General features: G+C 44.7%; 1 protein-coding gene across 2 annotated transcripts in view; it reads right to left on the reverse strand.

Annotated features, from left to right (window-relative positions):
* The window catches only part of LOC124804661 (zinc transporter 1), a 682,916-nt gene extending 658,898 nt beyond the window's left edge, over positions 1-24,018 (reverse strand). For both annotated transcript variants that reach the window (XM_047264896.1, XM_047264897.1), the window contains exon 1: positions 23,903-24,018. In XM_047264896.1, coding sequence (XP_047120852.1) covers positions 23,903-23,904 — 2 coding nt within the window. In that variant the 5' untranslated portion in view covers positions 23,905-24,018. The remainder of the gene's footprint in view (positions 1-23,902) is intronic.
* Positions 24,019-26,003: the final 1,985 nt, after the last annotated feature.

A 26,003-nucleotide genomic window follows, 5' to 3' on the forward strand; every position in this document is an offset into this window, starting at 1 on the left:
ACATACAAGTCAGAACGAACAGGCACCATTCATGCAGGCATACAACTGATTTTATTTCCACTAAGCATTTTAGAGATTTAAACCTCCATGATGAGGTGGATTTTTGTGAGCTAATACGACACACATCCCCCCTCTCTCCCTCCCTACACCCCGTACCCCTACCCCCCTCTCTCTCTCTCTCTCTCTCTCTCTCTCTCTCTCTCTCTCTCTCTCTCTCTCTCTCTCTCCCTCCCCCTCTCCCTCTCCCTCCCTCCATATATACACTCACGCTCATAAATTAAGGATAATACTGATTCATGGTGAAACAATGCTCTTGTGGGTGATTTACGGGTTGAAATAACCTCGGGGTTTGACCATGCGATGCATTTGACCTGCGGTCGTCGCACGGTGGCGCTGGCAACAGTCCACATACGCAGAGGTGGGTTGGTGCATGTCAGAGTACGGCGCAGCGAGTAAGTGTGCAAACGTTTTCAGACGTGCTAATGGTGACTCTGTGTTGAAAATGGCTCAAAGAACACATATTGATGGCGTTATGAAGGGCAGAATACTAGGGCGACTGGAGGATGGTCAAACACAGCAGGTCGTAGCACGGGCCCTCCGTGTGCCACAAAGTGTGATCTCAAGATTATGGCAACGATTCCAGCAGACAGGAAACGTGTCCAGGCGCTACAGTACGGGGCGTCCACAGTGTACAACACCACAAGAAGACCGATATCTCACCATCAGTGACCGCAGACGGTCACAGAGCACTGCAGGTAGCCTTGCTCGGGACTACTGCAGCCACTGGAACAGTTGTCTCCAGACACACAGTCTACAGACGGCTGAACAGACATGTTTTATTCGCCCGGAGACCTGCAAGGTGACCCCTGGTCACAGGAGAGCCCGTAAAGCCTGGTGTCAAGAACACAGTACATGGTCATTGGAACAGTGGTCCCAGGCTATGTTCACGGACGAGTCCAGGTATAGTCTGAACTGTGATTCTAGCCGGGTTTTCATCTGGCCTGAACCAGGAACCAGATACCAACCCATTAATGTCCTTGAAAGGGACCTGTATGGAGGTCGTGGTTTGATGGCGTGGGGTCGGATTATTATTGGTGCACGTACACCCCTGCATGTCTTTGACAGAGGAACAGTAACAGATCAGGTGTATCGGGATGTCATTGTGCACAAGTATGGCCACCTTTTCAGGGGCTGAGTGGGTCCCACCTTCCTCCTGACGGATGATAACACACGGCCCCAACGAGCTGCCATCGTGGAGGAGTACCTTGAAGCAGAAGACATCAGGAGAATGGAGTAGCCTGCCTGTTCTCCAGACCTAAACCCCATCGAGCACGTCTGGGGTGCTCTCGGTCGACGTATCGCTGCAGTCTTCAAACCCCTACGACACTTCAGGAGCTCCAACAGGCACTGGTACAAGAATGGGAGGCTATACCCCAGCAGCTGCTCGATCACCTGAACCAGAGTATGCCAACCCGTTGTTGCGGTCTGTGTACATATGCATGGTGATCATATCCCATATTGTTCTCGGGGCACATACTCAGGAAACAGTGGCGTTTTTTAGCAGATGTGTTTCGGGACGGTTTTCTCAGCTTATCACCAATACCGTGGACTTACAGATCTGTGTCGTGTGTGTTCCCTATGTGCCTATGCTTTTAGCGCCAGTTTTGTGTAGTGCCACGTTGTGTGGCACCACATTCTGCAATTATCCTTAATTTATAAGCATGAGTGTATTGTATATATAGGGTGTAGTCGTATGTTCCTACAGTCATCATCTGAAACCGGTTCTTGAAACTTTGCTAGCAGACTTGTTCAGGATAGTTTACGTCTACGTTCTAGAGAGTGTCAGTTCAGTTTCTTTAGCATCTCTGTGACACTCTCCCACGCTCTTACAAACCTGTGAATATTCGTGCTGCCCTTCCCTGTATACGTTCAATATCCCCTGTTAGTCCTATATGGTATGGGTCCCACATAATTGAGCAATATTCCATAATGGGTCGCACGAATGATCTGTAAGCAGTCTCCTTTGTAGAGTGACTACATTTCCCCAGTATTCTACCAATAAACCGAAATCTGGCACGTGCTTCACCAACGACAGATCCTATGTGATCATTCCACTTCAAATCCCTACAAAGTGTTACATCCAACTATTTTAAGGAGTTGCCAGATTCCAACTGTCACTTATATTATAGTCATAGAACAATATGTTGATCATTTTCTGACGCACACAATTTTACATTTCTGAACATTTAATGCAAGTTAACAATCTCTGCATCACTTTGAAATCTTATCAAGATCTGATTGAATATTTATGCAGCTTCTTTCATGCAGTACTTCATTACAGATAACAACACATCTGTAAAAAGTCTGCGGTTACTAATCATTAATATTAAGGGTCCTGGGGCTCACCCGAAGTTACTTCCACATCTGACGATAATACTCTATCCTAGGTAACGTGCTGCATCCTCCATACCAAGAAATCCTCAATCCAGCCACACATTTCCCTTGGTATCCTATTATGGCCGTACTTTTGACAATAAGCGTAGGTGCTGTACTGAGTGAAACGCTTTTCGGAAATCTAGAAATACTGCATCCACTTGACTGCCTTGATCCACAGCTTTCAGTATGTCGTGTGAGAAAAGTGAAAGTTGAGTTTCGCATTAGCGATTTTTCGGAATCCATTCTAGTTGGCATGGAGGAAGTCATTCTCTTCGGGATACCTCATTGTGTTTGAGATCAGACTATTGTCAAGGACACTGGACGGTAGTTTTGTGGATCACTTTTACCATCCTCCTGAGAAAACGGGCGTAATCTGTGCTTTCTTTCAATTACGGGGCGCGGATTTTTGTTCAAGGTATCTAAGATAGATGCAGTAAGAACGTGATAGGCGATCATTCCGGCCTTCGAGATCTGTCCGGTTTTAACGATTTCAGCTGTTTCTCAACACCACTGACACTAACACTTATTTCACTCGTCTCTTCAATGGTGCAAGGATTAAACTGGGGCAATTCACCTAGGTTTTTCCTTGTAAAGGAACATTTGAAAACAGAATTAAGCATTGCCGCTTTTGCTTTGCTACCCTCAATTTCAGTTCCTGTCTCATTCGCTAGCGACTGGACGTTAACTTTGATGCCACTAACAGCCTGTACATACGACCGGAACTCTGGTATGGTAGTCATTCTCTTGTCCAGCGCTAGTCGCGTGGGGCCGTTGAGATCCTGCACGGCGTTGGGTTGGTTCTCCAGAAGCCACTGATTCCAGATTCCCATCACAGAACTGAAGTCTCTCTAGACCGCGATCCCGCCACTGCCTGACAGCGGCACGCGCCAGCAGACATTGCTCCTTCTTACACGAGGCACACCACCATCTTGTGACCAACAAGTAACGTTTAGCTGTGATTTCTGAAGGAGTAACGCCATGTGTAATCTTTCTTTGTGCGCAGTATGTACACTGTGTCACTCCTTCCTAGGTTGTGCGGTCATGCTGAAATGCTGATCACTGTATTCCCCAACATGACAGCTTCATCCCAGTTTGACGTTTAGTACAAGAAGCATCATTGCTAGTTGGATAAGAGTATGAAAGACCAAAAACACAACGCATTACTATGCTTCACACGGTGTAGCAAACCGGTTCGCACTCGAAATAGATTCCAGTCGTCTCGTAATGGACACAGACCCTGCGTGGTTTTCAGGGAAATCTTATACCGTTTTCCTTGAAAACAGTCGCAAGTTAAGGTAACGATGATCACGCATCACTCTCTCTGAAGTGCACCACAGAGGCTCAATAACATTGAGATCTGGCGACTGTGATGATCTGGGGAGATGCGGCAGCTGATCCTGGTGCTCACAAAACCAGTCCTGGATGATGCGAACTGTGCGATCAGAGACCCTGCCACCGTGGAACGCAGCATCACCATTTGGGAACAAACACTGTGCTGCGTAGTGGACCTGATCAGCCAAAATGGTCACAGACTCTCGGCAGTATTAACGAGACCTCCAGAGGAACCGTGGGGCCAAAGGAGTAGCACGATATGGCTGGACATATCACCACCGAACCCCCGCCATGATCCACTCTTGCAACATGAGCTCGACCACAAATTGGAAACTGTCAAATTAGACTCACAAGGAAACGGCACGACCGTGGGGTCGGGGATTTGTCCGCAATTATGTGTGGTAAAAGAGGACCCCTAGCACCTCAGGTGGTTAAAATATTAGGACGCACGACCCGTAAAATCCCGGGAAAAATCGATCCAAAGTTTCTTAGGTGCCTTATGAGTATAAAATGTTAGTACACTGCCGAGCCGCCGCCGGCCTGGGTGTTTACGGTTCGGGTTCTTAAGCCAGGGATCTCGTGTTCGATTCTTCCTCTGGCACTTTTTTTCTTCTGCTTCATGTTCTTTGGTTATTCCACCAATTATTCAGAAAGTTTCCCAAACCTACATTATCTTTAACAAACTAGTTTCATTATTGAATAAAAATTATTTTCTTTTTGTACAAAAAACACAATTCATGGCGGTGGGTTTTCCATTTTTCATTGTAAAGTATTTGAGGAGAAACATTGCCTTTTTAATCAGAATAACAAAGTCGATTGGAAAACATTCAATTTTTATACATACAATAATTATAAACAAGAACCGCAGTGGTAATTATCGTAAAAACAAACAAAGCAATAATTTTTGCGACATCTTGCGCAACATATAAAATCGGATTTTTTTACAATCACAGGGCGTTTGCAATAAATCTGTACAAAAACATGCAACATTAACATTTACGAAAATGTTTCGAGTTTCTGACAATTTTGAGGCAAACCAGGCATATTGAATCATGTCTCGGAATATTGGTGACGACAATTGATGGTGAATTATAGAATAAATTTTTATACAGTCTTCCCGGAAATTGATTTCACGATTCTCCTGTAACAATGCGCTGCAATTTTGCAAGCAACAGAAGAAAAAAAAAAGTGCCGGAGGAGGAATAGAACCCGAGACCTTTGGCGTAAGGGTCCCAGCGCTAACCATGTAGGCCAAACGGCGGCTCGGCAGTGGACTAACATTCTATACTCATAAAGCACCTATTTTCCGAGGAGTGCGTCCTAATATGTTTACCACGTGAGGTGTTAGGGGTCCTCTTTCACCACACAAAACTGCGGACAAATCCCCGACCCCACGGTCGTGCCGTCTCCTTGTCAGTCGACCAAACGGTTTTCTTCCACTGCTCCACAGTCCAGGTTTTATGGTTTTGGTACAATTTCCTTCAATTACGGGGCTATGCATCACTGATGAGTGGTTTTGGAATTCTAGGCCATCCTGCAGCTCCCTGATTGTGGAGTTCTCTTCGTGTTATTTTCGAGCTGACGGGGTTATTGAGTGCAACATTCAATTCAGCAGTGATTTTCGCAGCTGTCGTCCTCATTTATCGTCACAGTCCTCTCCAATGATCGTCTGTTAGGATATTTCAACACACACTTTCGTTCGCGTTGTGAGTTAGTGGATGATGATCTCCGCTTTCTCTGTATGTGGTATAAATCTTCGATACGGTGGCTCTCGAAACACCAAACACCTCGTCTCCCTTCGTTAAGGAAGCACCCAGCATAAGAGCATAATTTTCCCACTTTCGGGTTCACTTAGCTCACAGCCAAACAGAACAATGTTCCGACCGTAACTCACACCTGTAACGTATTTTTTTTTAATCTTATGGGACTTAATTGCCAAGGTCATCAGTCCCTAAGCTTACACACTACTTAACCTAAATTATCCTAAAGACAAACACACACACCCATGCCAGAGGGAGGACTCGAACCTCCGCCGGGACAGGTTTTAGACAGGTACGTGCCGAGTAAAACTGTGAGGGACGGGAAAAACCCACCGTGGTACAACAACAAAGTTAGGAAACTACTGCGAAAGCAAAGAGAGCTCCACTCCAAGTTTAAACGCAGCCAAAACCTCTTAGACAAACAGAAGCTAAACGATGTCAAAGTTAGCGTAAGGAGGGCTATGCGTGAAGCGTGCAGTGAATTCGAAAGTAAAATTCTATGTACCGACTTGACAGAAAATCCTAGGAAGTTCTGGTCTTACGTTAAATCAGTAAGTGGCTCGAAACAGCATATCCAGACACTACGGGATGATGATGGCATTGAAACAGAGGATGACACGCGTAAAGCTGAAATACTAAACACCTTTTTCCAAAGCTGTTTCGCAGAGGAAGACCGCACTGCAGTTATCTAAATCCTCGCACAAACGAAAAAATGGCTGACAACGAAATAAGTGTCCAAGGAATAGAAAAGCAACTGGAATCACTCAACAGAGGAAAGTCCACTGGACCTGACGGGATCTAAATTCGATTCTACACAGAGTACGCGAAAGAACTTGCCCCCCTTCTAACAGCCGTGTACCGCAAGTCTCTAGAGGAACGGAGGGTTCCAAACGATTGGGAAAGATCACAGATAGTCCCAGTCTTCAAGAAGGGTCGTCGAGCAGATGCGCAAAACTATAGACCTATATCTCTGACGTCGATCTGTTGTAGAATTTTAGAACATGTTTTATGCTCGAGTATCATGTCGTTTTTGGAAACCCAGAATCTACTATGTAGGAATCAACATGGATTCCGGAAACAGCGATCGTGTGAGACCCAACTCGCTTTATTTGTTCATGAGACCCAGAAAATATTAGATACAGGCTCCCAGGTAGATGCTATTTTTCTTGACTTCCGGAAGGCGTTCGATACAGTTCCGCACTGTCGCCTGATAAGCAAGGTAAGAGCCTACGGAATATCAGACCAGCTGTGCGGCTGGATTGAAGAGTTTTTAGCAAACAGAACACAGCATGTTGTTATCAATGGAGAGACGTCTACAGACGTTAAAGTAACCTCTGGCGTGCCACAGGGGAGTGTTATGGGACCATTGCTTTTCACAATATATATAAATGACCTAGTAGATAGTGTCAGAAGTTCCATGCGGCTTTTCGCGGAAGATGCTGTAGTATACAGAGAAGTTGCAGCATTAGAAAATTGTAGCGAAATGCAGGAAGATCTGCAGCGGATAGGCACTTGGTGCAGGGAGTGGCAACTGACCCTTAACATAGACAAATGTAATGTATTGCGAATACATAGAAAGAAGGATCCTTTATTGTATGATTGTATGATAGCGGAACAAACACTGGTAGCAGTTACTTCTGTAAAATATCTGGGAGTATGCGTGCGGAACGATCTGAAGTGGAATGATCATATAAAATTAATTGTTGGTAAGGCGGGTACCAGGTTGAGATTCATTGGGAGAGTGCTTAGAAAATGTAGTCCATCAACAAAGGAGGTGGCTTACAAAACACTCGTTCGACCTATACTTGAGCATTGCTCATCAGTACCAGATCGGTTTGACGGAGGAGATAGAGAAGATCCAAAGAAGAGCGGCGCGTTTCGTCACAGGGTTATTTGGTAACCGTGATAGCGTTACGGAGATGTTTAATAAAGTCAAGTGGCAGACTCTGCAAGAGAGGCGCTCTGCATCGCGGTGTAGCTTGCTCGCCAGGTTTCGAGAGGGTGCGTTTCTGGATGAGGTATCGAATATATTGCTTCCCCCTACTTGTACCTCCCGAGGAGATCACGAATGTAAAATTAGAGAGATTAGAGCGCGCACGGAGGCTTTCAGACAGTCGTTCTTCCCGCGAACCATACGCGACTGGAACAGGAAAGGGAGGTAATGACAGTGGCACGTAAAGTGCCCTCCGCCACACACCGTTGGGTGGCTTGCGGAGTATAAATGTAGATGTAGATGTAGACCAGCCGCACAGTCCATGACTTCAGTGCCTGAGACCGTTCGGCTAGTCCCGCGCGGCTGTAACGTATTGAGGGCATGACAAAAGTGCCGTTCTTGCTCAAATGAAGCAGCACAACCTGCAGGTTTGGCTAGCTTCTGTATTTTTGTTCAGGCATGAGTTTCTCGCGGTGTTTGCTTATTTTTGTCCAACACCTGTGTGTGTAGTTGAACAGCTCGCCGCTTCCGTCGCCTCAGCAGCCCCGGCAGAAATCCGCCAAGTGCGTTCCCCAGAGCCCAGCGACGTGTTCCGCGCCTCCCTGCTACCTGCAGCCGCAGCAGTCGATAGCAGAGCAAACGCCGTAGCGGCGCGAGCACTAGCGTCTAGCGGCGTGCGGCCCACTGTAGTGATGGGAACGGCCGAATGATGATGTTTCTAATATAAAGCAAGCGTAGAGAAGAGAAAAGATTTTAACTTAGATACGCACGTAGCTTTTATAGATTATACGTAAACAAGCTGTTGACAAAACCAGTGGACACCTGTGGCAGATTAGGTAAAAAAAAAAGAGAGACTACCCAAAGCATCTAAATAGTTCTGTAAAAACTCTTTACAAAGAAACAAAAGTAATAATCAAAAATGGACATAATTTGTCCAAACAGGTAATAATAAGACTAGAGTTAGATAAGAATGTGGCCCGTCTCCAATTCTTTTCAACATCTACGTAGATGACCTAGTCAGACGTAATGACTGGGTGTTGTGTGATGTCCTTATGTTAGTTAGGTTTAAGTAGTTCTAAGTTCTAGGGGACTGATGACCATAGATGTTAAGTCCCATAGTGCTCAGAGCCATTTGACCTAGTCAGAGCTTCGAAACAACGTACCACATATGGTATAAAGATCGAGAGAGATTAATATTTTAATGCTCTACCATACACATATGATCAAATAACAATTCAGTACAATGAAGACCACCTTCAAAGAGCCGTTTATCACCTTAATTTGCTTGCTTCTAACAAGGAGACGGCACGACCGTGGGGTCGGGGATTTGTCCGAAATTTAGTGTGGTGAAAGAAGACCCCTAACACCCCACGTGGTTAAAATATTAGGACGCACTACTCTGAAAATCCCGAGAAAAATCGATCCAAAGTTTATTACGTGCCTTATGAGTATAAAATGTTAGTCCATTGCCGAGCCGCCGTCTGGCCTAGAAGGTTAGGGCTCAGACTATGAGTTCTACGCCAGAAGTCTCAGGTTCGATTCCTCCTGTGGCACTTTTTTTTCTTCTGTTTCATTTTCTTTTGTTATTCCACCAATTATTCAAAAAGATTCCCAAACCTACATTATATTTAAAACATTATTTAAATTAAGAACGGAAAGTTTTTCAGTCACTGAAAAATATTCGTGTTCATGCTCGTTGATATTTTTTGTAGGCAGAAAACATGTATTTACCTGTTTGGTCAGTATTTATCACATAATCCTCATGGTATTGGGGGATTAAACGGCACGTCTGCCGACGAAAGTTTTCTGCAGACGCCTGGATGTCCTCCATTGACGCCGCTTCTTTTTTCGAAACCAGTTTCGTGATCTTGCGTTGTGAAATTCTGGGCTTCTGTTTAAATGCCGTGACCCATCGATCAGACGCCTTGAATTTGAAATCGACGAATTGTACGGCCGCAGCCAATCCCCAGTGCTGTTGTCGTGAATTTGCTGATATTGCTGTCTTGCTTCCACGAAACGGTCGTAGGTCCACGAATCTATCTCCTCAAATTTATCCATTCGCGTACTACCACTTTTAATATCTTTCTCCCATTGTGAAAGATGTTCTTTTCTCTTCAATTGGCGACATCCTGTTTTTGCAATTAAATTATTTTCCGTCAAAGCTTTTCATAATACACCACTGCGTCCCCCAATCGTAATTTTGAAAGATCACTACGAATGGTTTATTCAGGAATTTCTTCTCCTATTCCAGATGAGCCAGCATCTTCTTCAGTCGACATGTTTAACCTCGGATCGGAATAACACGTTGAAATTTGAAACATGCACGTCTGTTCACGACGAAATCGAAAAACAAACTGCCATTTACTTCTCAAGGCTCGCGCACAGTCCTATGTGCAGATGATCGCTATAATCCCAAGAGGACCCTTACAAAGCCCCATTAAACCTCGAAACCCCATAAAACGAAATAGAACAACGAGCAAGAATATTTTTCATTGAATGAAAAACTTGACGTTCTTGAGCTAAAATAATGTAGGTTTGGGAAACTTTTCGAATCATTGGTGGAATAACAAAAGAAAATGAAACAAAAGAAAAAAGGTACCACAGGAGGAATCGAACCCGAGACCTCTGGCGTAAGAGTCCGAGTCTGAGCCCTAACCATCTAGGCCAGACGGCGGCTCGGCAGTGGACTAACATTTTATACTATTAAGGCACATAAGAAACTTTGGATCGATTTTTCTCGGGATTTTCAGAGTAGTGCGTCCTAATATTTTAACCACGTGAGGTGTTAGGGGTCTTCTTTCACCACACAAAATTTCGGACAAATCCCCGACCCTACAGTCGTGCCGTCTCCTTGTAAGTGTAACGAACATCTCCACTAATAAAACGAAGATTATGGTATCTAAGGGCAGATATCTAAAACTGTAATAAAATAATGTAATACTGGACCATGTCACCCACGTTCAATACCTCAGCAATGACGTAGAACGAAGTTTCGACTCTGAAACTGATAACAAAATCCTAAAATTTAAGGCAGTCTGTAAAACAAAAATACAATACAAAAAAGCTGCGAAAGAGACTCAGATGAAGTGTTACAAAGTCATGGCAGTACCTACTATGCTCTATGCATCTGAAACCTGGGTTTCCATGCAAAAGGGTACGATCCAGGCTGCGGAAAATATACTTCTCCGTAGCATCAGAAATAGGACATCAGAGACATATTACAAGCCTATCCAATGCACAAGAAAGTAGATACAAACATAAACAGATGGTAGGAACATGTAGATAAAGCTCGTGAAAATATACTTCCAAAACAAATTCTTGACTACAAAGGCACTCTCTTTAGTAGAGTTCTTGCATCTTTTACGTGTTCTGCCAAAAAAACTCAATCTTTGGTTCGCACTCTCCACAATATTTTCTAGGTGATCGTTCCAATTTAAGTTCTTCGTAATTATTTTCATCCCCGGGTATTTAGTTGAACCGACAACTTTTAAATTCGTGTTATTTATTTTGTAACCGAAATTTAACGAATCCTTTTTAGTATTCATGTGGAGGATCTCAAACTTTTTATTGTTCACTGTCACCTGCCACTCATCGCACCACGCAGGTGTCTTGTCTGAATCGTTTTGAAATTGGTTTTCATCACATAAACGGTAAACGCGAACAATCTAAGGCGGCTGTTCACATTGTGTGCCTGATCGTTTATATAAATTGGAACCAACGGAAGGTCTGTTACACTTTCTTGCGGGACTCCAAATATCAATTCTGTTTAATTCGATGTCTTCCCTTCAGTTACTATGAACTGTGACCTTTCTGACAGGAAATCAGGATTCCAGTCTCACAACTGAGACTACATTCAATAGTCACGCAACTGAATTAGAAGCCATTTGTGAAGAACAGCCTCACACGCCTTCTGGTATGTGACAACAGATCTTTTTGTTCGAGTCACGAGTAATTCATAATGCACACACACACACACACACACACACACACACACACACACACACACACACACACGTTCTAAAATCCTACTGTAAATCGATTTCTGTGGCATGGGTCTGTAATTCAGCGAATTAATTCTATTTACGGATCTTTCGTAGAACAAGCGGTCGTTTATGATTTCCCAATATGGACTACTGCATCAGCACACTGTGAAAGGAACGTAATATCTAATGAGACAACATCGGACAAGAAACCCAGCGCCTTGCAGAAATAAAAGCTTCTCAGGAAAAAAAAGGTAAATGTTAACATCTAACGTAAATTTACATGTTTTCGAACCATTTTCTGGAAGTATTTGTTTGGAATACAGAGTTATGCGGAAATGAATCATGGATGATAAGCAGAACAGGCGATGAGAGAGAAGTGGAGCTTCTGAAATGCGAAGAAAGCTGAAAATTAGGTGGATGGATCAAGTATCTACTGAAGAAGTGCTGAATAGAGAAAGAAGAGTTAGGTTGACGGAACACATCTTGCAATTAGTAGTTAATTTGGTACTGTAGGCCGTAAATATTGCAGAAGGAAGACAAGGATCGAACATGTTGATATTGTTAGTGTGTACGTCAACAAAATCTTGTTTGCTTTCAAGCTAGGTCATTTAGAATAAAGTTCTCTAGCTTTCGACAACTTCGTAATTGACGCCATGTCTTATGAACCGTGACCCTTTTGTTATAATAAACAACCGTCTGGATCACAACATTTTTAATTTAGCAACAACCGGTTTCGATCTGCGTAGCATATCGTTGTTGCGTATCACCTTCTTCAGATCTAAGTTGAAAGAAAAAGGCAACAACAACAATGATTTTTTACAGAAGTGTCATATTACTAATCCCTGTCTCATAATAATACACACAACAAAAACATATATGAACTCAGACGCACGTTCCCGGCACCGAAAAGTGCAGTAGGTCAACGTTTGTGGAACTCACAAAAAAACAAGGTCGTTGTGGGGTAAAATTTTCGTATACCCACGTGGCATGTGCGTAAGCCACAGATGAATACATTAAAACAGAGCAAGACTATTTCTCCACATATAATTAAATGAAAAATTAATAAAAATTCAAAGACAATGTAGTACCTTTCAGCGTGAGTGATGAGTTACACAGTAATAGATAAAAAACGGTTATAAACGTACTGACAGCAACTGTGCACCGTAAATTTTCGTTCTTGTTTACATATAGTTTTTTAAAAAGTAGTGCAGAATTACCGTACATACCTGTCATTACCTTCATTTTAATGAATAAGGATAGAAATACGCTGAGGTCTCTTACTGTAAGATAGAAAGGAGGAGAGAGGGTTAAGGTAAAGGAGTCTAGTTACGAAATAACCGTAACTGCAGTAATGTACGTTTCACCATGAATGATGCGTTACACAGTAAGATAAAGCGCAAATTTTCCAAAAGTGCTGGCAGCACACGTGTAGCGAGCATTTCTATTCGTTTATTTTCGGCAACTGTCTCTGCGATCATCATCAGGAGTGAAACTTCTGACTGTCGGGGCTGGAACGGTGTTCCGCTTACACACGCGAGGCGACAGCGTCTGGAAGTTCCCAGAGGGAGATAGGGGGGTAGGGGGGGGGGGGCAAGTAACACATGAGCGGGGTGGCACGCCCACAACTACAGTGAACCGCGGGCCGCGAGCAAGACAGACCGCGCGCGCAGCCTACGTCACGAACGTAGGCCTGAGCTATCTCGCTCGCTGAACTCAGCAGGCAAAATGTGTTTCTGAACCTGTTGACTCGCAACTAGGTGCGTATGTACTAACGAGAATTGCATTGTAAGGTGGCAAGAACTATGCCCCTCACATGAAGTCATTAAAGATCACCTAACTCACGTTGAGCGAACAGTAGGGCTGAACAAAAATGACTGACAAGACACAATGCATCTTGTAGAGGGTATAGTATGGACGTATTGAAATGATTGATGTCAGGTGATGGTTTTAAAGTAATTCACACGACGTGAAAACTTTGTGGAAAAGAGTCGATTTACTGGAGGCTAGTTTATCGCAGGGAAGTATTCGAGTTGACCGTGGCCGGCTGGGGAGCGGCGAAGGGAAGCGACAATAGGCAGCTTAGGGCGGCTCAAGCTCTGAGAAAGCGGTAACGGAGCGCGGCCTCCAGCTGCCTTAAGATGAGTGACAGTGAATGGGTGGTTGACCCCGTGCTGGTGTACCGGGAAGCAGACAGAGAACTTGTACGCCTGTTGGTAAATGTCTGTCTACCCGTTCTCAGTGAAACATACGAGAAAGCCGCACAAAGCTACGGTGCAGCGGTCAACAGAGGCCAAAATACGTGTGTTTGTGACTATAGCAACTTTACACTGAATTCACGGTCCGCAGAGTCTGAAGTAAATCTGGTGAAGAGCGACAGAATGAGATACGCCGGCCTCCGTTGGGAACATAGGACCGAGGAATTTGAAGTACTCTCCTGGGAGTCAGAATTCCGGAAAAATTGGTGTTTTGTGCAGACGCCAACCCTGATGGGTGGCCTGGGAGCAGCTAAATAGCATAAGTTGAGAGGAAGGGAAATTTTTTGTGAATTTGTTCACTTCCCAGAGCAGGCATTGGTCGGCGCTGGGAAGCGACACATTATTAACTCGACTTGCGCTGCAATTGGCGTAAGTGATTTTGCTGGAGGGGAAACCGAGGTGAAGAGCGGACTGTGAGAAGTCTCCATAGGAGTCTTCCGTTCCCAGCTTGCCTAGAGTGCAGACGTGGCTTTCTTTACTCAGCTTGCCTGAGAAAGAGTGAGCATCTCTGCAGTTTAGGACTTAACAAATGGAACGATTGAGCTTGGAGATAGGAAGTTTTGATTCAGCTATGTACTGAGCAAGATAGCTAGGAGTGAATAGACGAGCGCAGCCTTGCAGCACCACGAGGTTGGCCGACGTCCGCACAACGACGACGCTCCGCCACGCTGTATTTGGTGATATTGCGCCCGCACCGGCCACTGATTAATTTGTTGGATCACATCGGCAAAGTTTCCTTGAGGGTTTCATGGGCCATATATTGTAGAATTCTTCTCGCACTTCGCATTAGGCCTGGGTCAGTCGATAGGAATTAGTTTTGAGTTATCGCGCTTTACTCCATGCAAACGCAATTTATTACCACTGCCTGATAGGAGAGTCTTGTTACGTGATGATTGAAGGTCGAGAGTTAAAATAAATTTGTGCTAATCGCCTGCATCTGTTTTCAATCAAGTAGTTGAAATCCCAAGTTACTTTCTTAATTTTATGTTCAACATTTGCATCTGGTGTTCAATAGCTGAATATAACATCAATGTGCACCCCTTTTTAATTAAAAGTGATAAATTTTGAATCAATTAATATCAACACTGCCACCACAGTTCAATCAGGAGTCACAGGGCCTTATTACTTTTTCTGCGTTATCTGATATTGCGGCAGTTTTGCACTCTCTGTTGATCTGTTAGTCAATTAGCTGGGGCGAACACACGCCAAAACCAGGTAAGTGACGGGTGGGGTGTTACAGCATCTTCTACTGGAATCTGCTGTTATGCAGTCTTACTGATTACTAATTGTACAACAAAATTTAAGATCTATTCTCGACATAAATGGTATAACGGCTTGTTTATAGGATTTAGTCTCTTCTGCGTAACAGTCATCATTTCATACAAGATGTGGTGCCTTATGGAACTGATAATCATTTTGGCACGATTTCAATTGTATTGTACCCCAGTACAGCCATAACAAATTATTAGTAGGCCTGTGGACTGCCTATCATTAACTGTAAGACTCCACAATAGAGGATTCCAGTAGGGGATGAGTTCTCGTTTCTACGTACACAGGCAGTTACGAGTTAACACGTGCAGAAACGCAGTTTGTCTTCTGAGCTGAGCGAGCGACGTGACGGACGCACCGCGCCGCGGCCTGCCTTTCTCGCAGGCCTCGCCTGGCACCCAGTGACGTCACACGGAGCGAGGGGCTGACGCCACACTTAACGCCGGCACGGTAGCTCAGCGTGTTCGGTCAGTGGGTGAACTGCCCTCTGTAATAAAAAAACTGAGTTGGGGGGTAGGACGTCAAACGGGCCGACTTGGAGCAGGAGAGCCACCACTAGACATTTTAATTCCCAGTGCCTATACTTCTACAAATAAATTCATGAAGCTTTTTCAGCACGACCAGGAAGGATTCAAGATTCTCACTCACAACAGCGGCAGATCAAAAACATAACAAAATAAATTTTTTTTTTAGATATGAAATATCATCATTTTTTGACTTACTGTTGGCTGCATTTGTTGCTACAGGTACATTTTTCTTCACAAGTAAGAGAGATTCTTTGATGAATATTGCACAGCTTACAAACCGTACTTACAGATGTATGAAACTCTAGAATTTTCCAAATCTGCTAAAAACTGTGGTAAAAATCGAGATAACTAACTACAAAATTTGATATTTTTCTAAACATAAAGTTTAAAACGTAACAGCTCATTCCATTTTTCGTAAGTTAAATAGAGTCTAGAGTTTCAGACACCTGTAAGTATGGTTTGCATGCTGTGCAAAATTTACCGAAGAATCTCTCTTACTTATGAAGAAAAGTGTACCTACAGCAACAAATGCAGCCAATAGTAAGTGAAAAAAATGATGAAATTTCACATGTAAAAGAATTTATTTTGTTATGTTTTTGAACTTCCGCTGCTACGAGTGTGAATCCTGAATCCTTCCTAGTCATGCTAACAAAGTTTTATGAATTTACTTGTATAAGTTGGTTGGTTGGTTGGTTGGTTTGAGGAAGGAGACCAGACAGCGAGGTCATCGGTCTCATCGGATTAGGGAAGGACGGGGAAGGAAGTCGGCCGTGCCCTTTGAAAGGAACCATCCCGGCATTTGCCTGGAGCGATTTAGGGAAATCACGGAAAACCTAAATCAGGATGGCCGGACGCGGGATTGAACCGTCGTCCTCCCGAATGCGAGTCCAGTGTCTAACCACTGCGCACTTGTATAAGTATAGACAGTGGAAATTAAAATGTCCTGTGGTGCGTCTCCTGCTCTAAGTCGGCCCGTTTGACGTCCTACCCCCCTTAATCGATCAACAACGAACTTCAACGGATGTCTTACGACGTCCGCCCCTAGCAGATGCAACGAACAAAAGCGAACAAAATGAGATTAAAAAAGAAAAAAGAAGAAAAAACACCACTGCGCTTGTTGCAGCCCTGTGAGCCCCCAGCATCCGTCTCTCCTTGCGCTCGGTGTCCAAAGTACGCTGTCTTGCCCTACTAACATCTCTAATCTCGGTTAAAATTGTCGCAATTTAATCTAATCTCCACCGCGTCCTATCTAACGAAATCATTACCTCAAGTCGCAAGAGCCAAGACCTCGCCTTTCCAAATTGTATTTTATGCCAGTGCTCTAGGCAATGTTTAGCACGGCCGACTTGTTCAGTTCCATTTGCTTTATACAGCGCGTAAGCTTAATACAGCTCAGCTACAGTCTAACTCTTTTGGCCTTTCTAGATGCTACCAAATACGCAAGAAATGACGGCACTTTAAAGCGTTCGTCGTCTTTAACGGAGCGAAAGAAATCTCGGATCTTAGCAGCGGACCGGGACAATCCGTGTCTGAATCCGTGTCTCGGCGGCAGGCGTACTATTTTGCAGACAGTACGCAACGAATGCTGCCGGCTTGGCGTCTACAATCGGTGTGACATCACGCTGACGTCAGTGTGAAATCATGGCGGGAAGCTGTCTGATTAGCTGTGACGTGACAACAAATGAGCCCTTTTATTACTTCTACGATGGCCTATCCATTATCTGTGTTACGCATAACCCGAATTCATTCCTCTCCAGCACGCAGTGAGCTGTTCATAAGTTCGGGGAAACAGTGGTATAGAGGCCACCTGTTTGAGTTAGGGATTGGCTTACACATGGCTGAATTCATTACTTAGTGGCTGAATTACTTACGTGGTATACGCACATTGTTTTTCGTAAACAAGTGGCGATTAGACGTAACCAGTCAAATAGCTCCCCGCCAAGTGACGTCGTAGGTGGATGTGGTATAACTACATCTACTTTTACACTCCGCAAGCCACCCAACGGTGTGTGGCGGAGTGCACTTTACGTGCCACTGTCATTACCTCCCATTTCTGTTCCAGTCGCGAATGGTCCGCGGGAAGAACGACTGCCGGAAAGCCTCCGTGCACGCTCGAATCTCTCTAATTTTACATTCGTGATCTCCTCGGGAGGTATAAGTAGGGGGAAGCAATATATTCGATACCTCATCCAGAAACGCGCCCTCTCGAAACCCGAACAGCAAGCTACACCGCGATGCAGAGCGCCTCTCTTGCAGAGTATGCCACTTGAGTTTGCTAAACATCTCCGTAACGCTATCACGCTTATCTAATAACCCTGTGACGAAACGCGCCGCTCTTCTTTGGATCTTCTCTATCTCCTCCGTCAACCCTATCTGGTACGGACCCCACACTGATGAGCAATACTTAAGTATAGGTCGAACGAGTGCTTTGTAAGCCACCTCCTTTGTTGATGGACTACATTTTCTAAGGACTCCCCCAATGAATCTCAACCTGGTACCCGCCTTACCAACAATTAATTTTATATGATCATTCCACTTCAAATCGTTCCGCACGCATACTTCCAGATATTTTACAGAAGTAACTGCTACCAACTCTAGAGTTGTTGGAGAGTCCACGTGACGGAAGCGACTAGCTTGTTATCATATCACACGACAGATTTCTGATTGGGTGTTTCAACTGGTCTTACACCCCTATTTAAGGCTGGTGCTAATTATGATATACACAATGTTCAATCAAAAATATCCCGACACCTCTTTCTAATGCTGAATTGACCGCCAGATGTCAAGAGGGGCGAACCCATCAGTATAAAAGAAGGCGGGGAGTGTTGTGTTGTCAGCAGGGAAGCAACCAGTAACAGCGGAACGGGTTGGACTGATTGTAAGTGATTTCCACGGCAAGTGGAAGGAGAGAGGTATTGAGATATCGCAAGTGGGAGGTGTTTCTGTCTGTATGATAAAACCCCTTCCCCTGGAAAATTCTTCTCGTTCACAGCTCCTCTGCACAGCACAGATGACGCGTCACTCATCTCATTTGTACAGAGACTGCAGTGCACGTGAGCTGCGTATTTGCTTCCACCGCCCTGTGTGAAATGCATTAGTAGTAATTAACGCTCACCAACCTGCACACTCCTATAGTTCTTGTCCCCTGTGCAGAAAACGGCGCGTAGGTCGTGAATCCGTTATCCTGAGGCTGTAATGAACTCTTAGCAAGGAACTGGTATTCTATGAATAATAAAATTTTCAGTTAGTTTGTCTGTACGGGATACCACTCGCTTTTTATTGGTAGAATAGAGAAACTCAATTACATTCCACTTTATGAATTACAAATAATTTCCAGTCTTCACACTTGCATAAAAAATAAAACAATGAACTGTGTATTTGAGGAATTAATATCAGGTTGTCCTCAATTGCATGTCCAGATATTGCTAATTACACCTTTAACGATACCGGCCAAGCCGCCTTGTCTGTCTTCTGAGGCTGTCCAACCAGCTCTGATCTTAAAGCTGAACCGCTTCGCCCGCCCGCCATCCAATTTAGGCGCGATCCGAAGATCTCCGAAGTGATCCGTCTACCTTTTCTCTTAGCTATTGTTTATTATATTTCTGGTACTTAACAATTTTGAAATAATGGAATGGTAGCCTGCTAATGAGAGATGCTTTCAACTTAAATGCAAGTAAATTCACTGTTTAGTTTTTCGAATATTAATAATAGAAATTTATCATTGTGGCGCGCTACTTCCGAAAGCAGCAGCCAATCGCGGAGAAGGACCACAATTTAGGCGGTCTTTCACACGATATCCGTACCGAACAAACCGTCTGTCATCGGTACCTCACACCACATTACGCCATCTTCTCACCGCTGCCATCTCAACTGCTCTAAGAAGGGCCCCTTGTAGCCGAATGTGATGGCTGTAAAGCCAGAAATATTACTTGTGAACTGGCCACTGGACGTAGCGTGAGTAATAAATATTAAAAACCATCCTAAAGCCAAGATCGGCCAAAATAATTTTATTCAGGACAACCGGTTTCAACAGTCTTAGCTGTCATCATCGGGTCTTAATTTTTTTATTTACTTATTTATTTATTTTTGCAGCAAAATACGTTCAAGTTCATTTTCGCTGAACTTCATGAAAACGATGTCAACTGGATAAAACCCAACGCGTTATAAAAGTTTGTCATCACTAAAATGTTTAAAAACGCACAGCACCTTGTCCAAAAAGCCACGTCCTTACACATAGTGCTCACAGATGCTTGTGCGGTACACAATACCACATCTGTTTACATATGTTGGGCGCATAAAACAGATCCATGAGGGACATTTCAATACTTCTAAAGCTGTCCAAGTTGACCATTTGACTGTGAACTGGAAACAAGAAGAAACAACGACACCTAAACCAAGCAAGGTCAGGCGGAACTCGTGTACTGGCGGGCAGGCACCGTCGAGCATCGCAAAGTGCTACCGGCAGTCCAGCCAGCACAAAGACAGTGCGTAGGGAGTTAGAAAGCTCCAGTAGCTCATCACAAGCAACACATTTCGGTAATCAATGCCAAGTGACGCTTCGGGTGGTGTCAGGAGTGACGAATCCCTCTATACCGTGCTGCAACTCGACAGAAGGGCCTGCTTATGGCGAATGCCTGGAGAACGTCACCTGCGTATGATTTTTTTCTTCATGGTTAGGGCGTGACCACCCCCCCCCCCCCCTTACTGCGCATCAAGAAAATCAGCGCATTTTATAGCATTGCGTGCTGCGTACAGTAGAGGAACATATCGGAGACGAGGATTGTACCGGCACGACAATGCACCCTGTTATAAGTCAAGATCTGTGAAGCTGTGGTTTGTGTACAAGAACATTCCAGAAACGGACTGGACAGCCTGTAACTGCCCTCTAAACGCAACGGGACACCTCTGGGATGAGTCAAACCGTAGACCTCGCTCCACCTGCCAGCGTCTGACGTCACTGCTTTCTGTGGTTTCCGCTCTTGATGAAAGCTGGGCTGCCATTCATCTGTAGACACTGAGACACCTCACTGAGTGTGTGTACAGCCGACATCAAGCCGTCATAAAAGCGAAGAGCGGACGCTCCCCGTGTTAAGTCCACTTTTAGGTGTCCGTGTAGTGTCGATGAGACAGTTTACAAATAACCTGGCCTAGCCTCGTGAGACTATTCGCAGAGTAGTCTCTCGCCCGTTTGACACTTTTACATTCATCAATGTACTTTGTTTTGATCTGAAGATGGCACGTAGATACGCCGAAACTGGTAACAAAATGAAATTAAACTTGCGAAGTGGACTATCAAGGACTTTTGTGAATCGACAGCTTCAATAAAACAGACTGCGTTTCTCCATTTTTACCACGTCGAACAGTTAAGACTGGTCCTTTACTGAGAACGCTTTTCTTGCTATCGTGAGTCTGCATTTTATACAGTTTCTCCCAGGGGAACGGTCAGTATTCACGCACAATCAATCGGAGCAAACAAGTCTGGTAAACACGGGCTCTAAAATGCATTCCTCAAGAGCTGTAAGCAATGCATCTTCGATACTGTGAAACACACCACTCCTACTCTTTGTTTGCCACATTTTGGGAGGAGGTACCATGGACCAAAAGAAAAAAAGTCCGGTAAACGTTGGATTTAAAGCTCATGAGCTAAGAGCTTTAAAGGTACGCATGTTAGAGCCAATGTTTACTAGAAATTTTTGTTTCTAATGATCGAGTCATAACACCATATGTTAACTATTCCTCCTGGGACACCCTCATATAATCTCTACTTCGGCAATGTCATCTACTAGTATGCTACAATTGGGGAAATTCGGTTGGTTGTGTTGAGGAAGGAGACCAGACAGCGTGGTCATCGGTCTCATCGGATGAGGGAAGGATGGCGAAGGAAGTCGGCCGTGCCCTTTCAGAGGAACCATCCCGGCATTTGCCTGGAGTGATTTAGGGAAATCACGGAAAACCTAAATCAGGATGGCCGGACGCGGGATTGAACCGTCGTCCTCCCGAATGCGAGTCCAGTGTCTAACCACTGCGCCACCTCGCTCGGTGGGGAAATTCGGTTCCTCGCGGAGTGGAACCGGCCGTCTTTCTTCTCACGCAGTTCAGAATGAACTTGGAAGGAAGGGAGAAAATGAGACTATGAGACTTACCCATGCTGCAAACAACCCCTAACCCACCCCCTCCCCCACACACTATTCATCATTTCCTAGAGACCTCAAATATGTGGAGATAGTAAACCCCAAGAACAGAGCAATAGTAGAGCATCTTTTTAAGAAGTAGTTCATTTTCCGAAATAATGTCTACTGTACGTGATTGAGCTGGAGGATTCATTCTAAAAAGCACTCCAAGATCTCTTACGTCTCGAGCAGAGCGCAAAGTAGTGTTTTCCGGAAAGATAACGCCTTTTTGACCCAGTTTCTGGACTGACCTGTTTTTCTCAGACTTGGTCACATGTGGCAGGTATCCCTCAGGTACGGCTAGGCCCCTCCACTGGAGGCGACAAGTCGGATCCCGCACAACGTTTCCACTGCTGGCGCCAGCTTTGCCGCCAATCGTACAGATGCGTCTGCTTCGGTTTCGCGTGTCTGTACACGTCGGGTGTCCTCCATTCTAACAAAGCACAACACGGTTGCCTGCAGGCGTCTCTCTAGAGCTGCTACAGCGTCGCTCTACCGCTTTTCACTCGCAAACAAAAGGTGCGTACCGGCCACATCCACATCGGCCCTGAGACTCAAGTATGGGATCGGCTCGGTAGACTTCTCGGGCGGTAGAACCCGGTATTTTACTTGACGAAGAGAGATCATCATGGGCGAAAGTAACGTCAGCTGTGCTCCAGAGAGGAATGATACGAGCTATCCTCTTTTCCCGGTACCTAAGCCACCCGTCAGATATGGATGACAGCAGTCTAATACTGTTTGCTACAGCGTACAGGAAAGTGCCGTCGTTGCATGACTGCAGGGCGGATCGAGGTGATCCGATCAGAGTTTCTGTTTAGTGCGATGGAAGGCAGCTCGCAAGTATCCTCCGCCATACACCACTCAGCGCCCTGCGGAATATGCACATGGGTGTGTGTGGATGGGTGGGCATTTAACTGTGCAGTCAAAGGCTTGTAGCACACATCAATGGAGACATTTTGTTTACGTACTCGGCTAACGTTTGTACTGGTGTGCAGCAGGCTTCAACATAAAAACGTAACCGTTACAACAGGGGTAAGCACACTACTGAGGATCCATTACAGCAACACATGCAGAACACAACCATTTAGACCAAACCTCAGACCTTCGAGTGACTATATAACATCCACATTGGGCCGTAAATCTATGAATTAACAGTGTTCGAAAGCTATATGGCTGAAAAGAAAAGAGCAAGTGTCCGAAGAGCTGCTGTATTTCTAAATCAAACACAGTTTACTATCCACTATGAAAATAAATACCTGACAACAGCAGAATGTTCTCTATTACATATCGTAGTATGTCTTAACGTAGATTGAGGTTGAAAACTGGTGACCTTTTCAGAAGATGCTCAATTCCTTTTAGAGTGCTTTAAGACGAGAAGATCGAAAATTTAGTGGTATTAGCCTTTGCTGTAAAGGCTTTCTATCCGGTGACTGGTTTGATGCTGCTACTTTACCATTTGTTAAGTCTCGATATCTGCCTGAATACTGCGCGCTGTATGCACTTGCACCTGCCTAGGGTAGTAACGCATTGATCTCTACAATTCCTTCTGGTACCAAATTAACTATTCCTTTATGTCTCATAATGTGTTCGATCATTCTATCGCTTCTATTAGTCTAGCTCGAGCCGAAACGTGGTAGTACCTCCTCTCTAGTTATACCATCTAACGATCTTCAGCAATTTTCTGTAGCACTACATTCCAAAAGTTTATATTCTCTCTTTCTCTGTCGACGTTTCACTTCCATGTAAGGCTACAACCCACACAAATACTTTCAGAAGAAACTTCCAAACAAATTTATACTAGTTGTTAAGAATTTCAATTCTTTTTACTTTTTTGCGGAAGCTTTTCTTCCCGTTGCCATTCCACAATTTGTATCCTATTTGTTTCAGCCGTCGCCAGGTACTATAACACCAAAATAGCAAAATTCGTGTACTAATTTCACCGTCTAATTTCATAACAATTTTTTCCAACTTCAGTCGATTTGATTCTGCTATATTCCACTGCCCTATTTGACTTTAGTGACTACGAACGTAAGCAAGAGACTATATTCTAAATGAAGTAATGTGTGCTTAGCACTGTCTGCCTTACAGTTTGTTGTTTGTATTTTGAGTATAGTAATCTAGCATTGGATTGAGATCGAATGTCACAAAATCGCTATAATGAAGCACAGCCATACCAACGCCGTAAATTTTTCGACGCAACAGTTTCGCAGACTCGTCGCTACTGGCGTGCAACTTACATGCGTTTTCCCTCCGAGCATCAGCAGCTTGGACGAATTCTCCGCGCTCGCTGGAAGAGGCAGCCCTGCGAGTTCACACGCGGCGCACCGGCTCTACTCGATGTCCGCACTCGGCAACGGCAAGTGACACACTGACCGATACAGGGCAGCGGCGGTACGCCCCCCGAGCAGCGGTGGCGCTGCCACGCGCCGGCCGACCGAACTACCGCCGACGCCTGCGCCAGTTTCGCGGTTATGTCACAGTTAATTCGCAGTATGCCGGGAGAGCCATTCACTCTTTGGCACTCGTTACGGTTTCCTGCCGGCGCGTGCATTAAACGGCGGCATTACTCACTGTTTTATCATCGCGCAGGTAATGAGCTACTGGATTTGCACCCACGCCTTCTGACCACAATTGCTTCGCTATTGTTTGCCTTGTTTTGGTTTTTAAGCATGTTTCAACGGAGCTACGTCATTTTTAGTGGGTGCTCTTTATTTTATGGTCTGAAACTTTGTATGAAAGTTGAATTAATTTCACAGACATGAAATGGACGAATGAGATGTTTGAAATCAATGAAGATACAATGTCAAGATAGTGAAATGAAGTTCAAAAATACTTAACCTGCAATGCAATGAATACAACATAAGTAACAAAAATTTTTGCCATTCGGGGACTCGAGCCTGGAATTCCTGTTTCTCATGAGTAGTCGTCCTAACAGACAAACTTGCCTTATGTGACTCAGTCTTCCGTCGTCACTGGCGTTTCGACGTTGATTACCAAACACTGCTACCAAAGGATCCCGCACTCGGTATGAGGAAACAGCACCATGAAATATTCGTGGCATCCCAGGTTCAAAAATGGCTCTGACCACTATGCGACTTAACTTCTGAGGTCATCAGTCGCCTAGAACTTAGAACTAATTAAACCTAACTAACCTAAGGACATCACACACATCCATGCCCGAGGCAGGATTCGAACCTGCGACCGTAGCGGTCGCTCGGTTCCAGACTGAGCATCCCAGATTTTCGTTATTATTTCATGTCATTGCATTTTCATTGACTCCGTTCCCATGGACTTTATTCATTTGACGCCAGGGAAGTTAATTCTTCTGACACATCGCATGTGGCAGGGCAAGGTCCATCATATCTGTTCTTTCTGTTTGTACTCAAGTAGTATGAGGGAGACATCAGTCACTATGATTGTCTGAGTCAGGTTTGAAGGTGTAATCAGAACCGGTACGAAAAGGCTTGAGGCAAGTCTTACACTGCTGCAAGTGGGCCACAAATTAAATGCATGTTACGTGTGTGTGCGATAACAGAAAAGAGTGCTAGCAACTTATTTCGTCGTAGCAATTCTTCTTACATCTACACAATAAACAGTGACGAAAGGGACCAAGAACATTTATTGCGGAGAGCTGATACATTAATGACTTATCATCAAGCCCGACAACAAGACAGTAATACAACATAAGCCACGTAAGTTTCACCGCGACTCTCTTTGCTGCACGGAATAGCGTGGGGAGCGCTCGAATCTCTCTGTCAGACACTGGTGATGAGTTGACCGCGTCCTCTGCTTACACAATGTGTGTTGGTCGCCACAAGCTTCAGGGTTGGGCATAAAGGGCATCAATGAAACCATATTTTGCGGTCGAAATGAAAGTTCGCAGTGCGACGAGCAACAGCGAGCGTGGCCGGCCGAAGTGGCCGTGCGGTTCTAGGCGCTACAGTCTGGAGCCGAGCGGCCGCTACAGTCGAAGGTTCGAATCCTGCCTCGGGCACGGATGTGTGTGATGTCCTTAGGTTTGTTAGGTTTAATTAGTTCTAGGCGACTAATGACCTCAGAAGTTAAGTCGCATAGTGCTCAGAGCCATTTGAACCATTTTTGAACAGCGAGGGTTCTTGACAACCTTTGACACTACTGATACCCTCGGACGTTTCAACCCTGCTCTAAGGACATGGTGGACTGCATCCCCAACACAAGTGATCTAACCTCTCTGGAAGCTAGCGTTACCGCAGTTTTTACTCTCGTGTACAGATTAAAACCACCAGCAACTGTTCCAGACCATAGGCTAAATGTGAACGTGATCTGTAGCAGAAAATGGTACTTACGCATTTTCATCCC

Source organism: Schistocerca piceifrons, chromosome 7 (assembly GCF_021461385.2).
Source record: "Schistocerca piceifrons isolate TAMUIC-IGC-003096 chromosome 7, iqSchPice1.1, whole genome shotgun sequence".
Taxonomy (NCBI): domain Eukaryota; kingdom Metazoa; phylum Arthropoda; class Insecta; order Orthoptera; family Acrididae; genus Schistocerca; species Schistocerca piceifrons.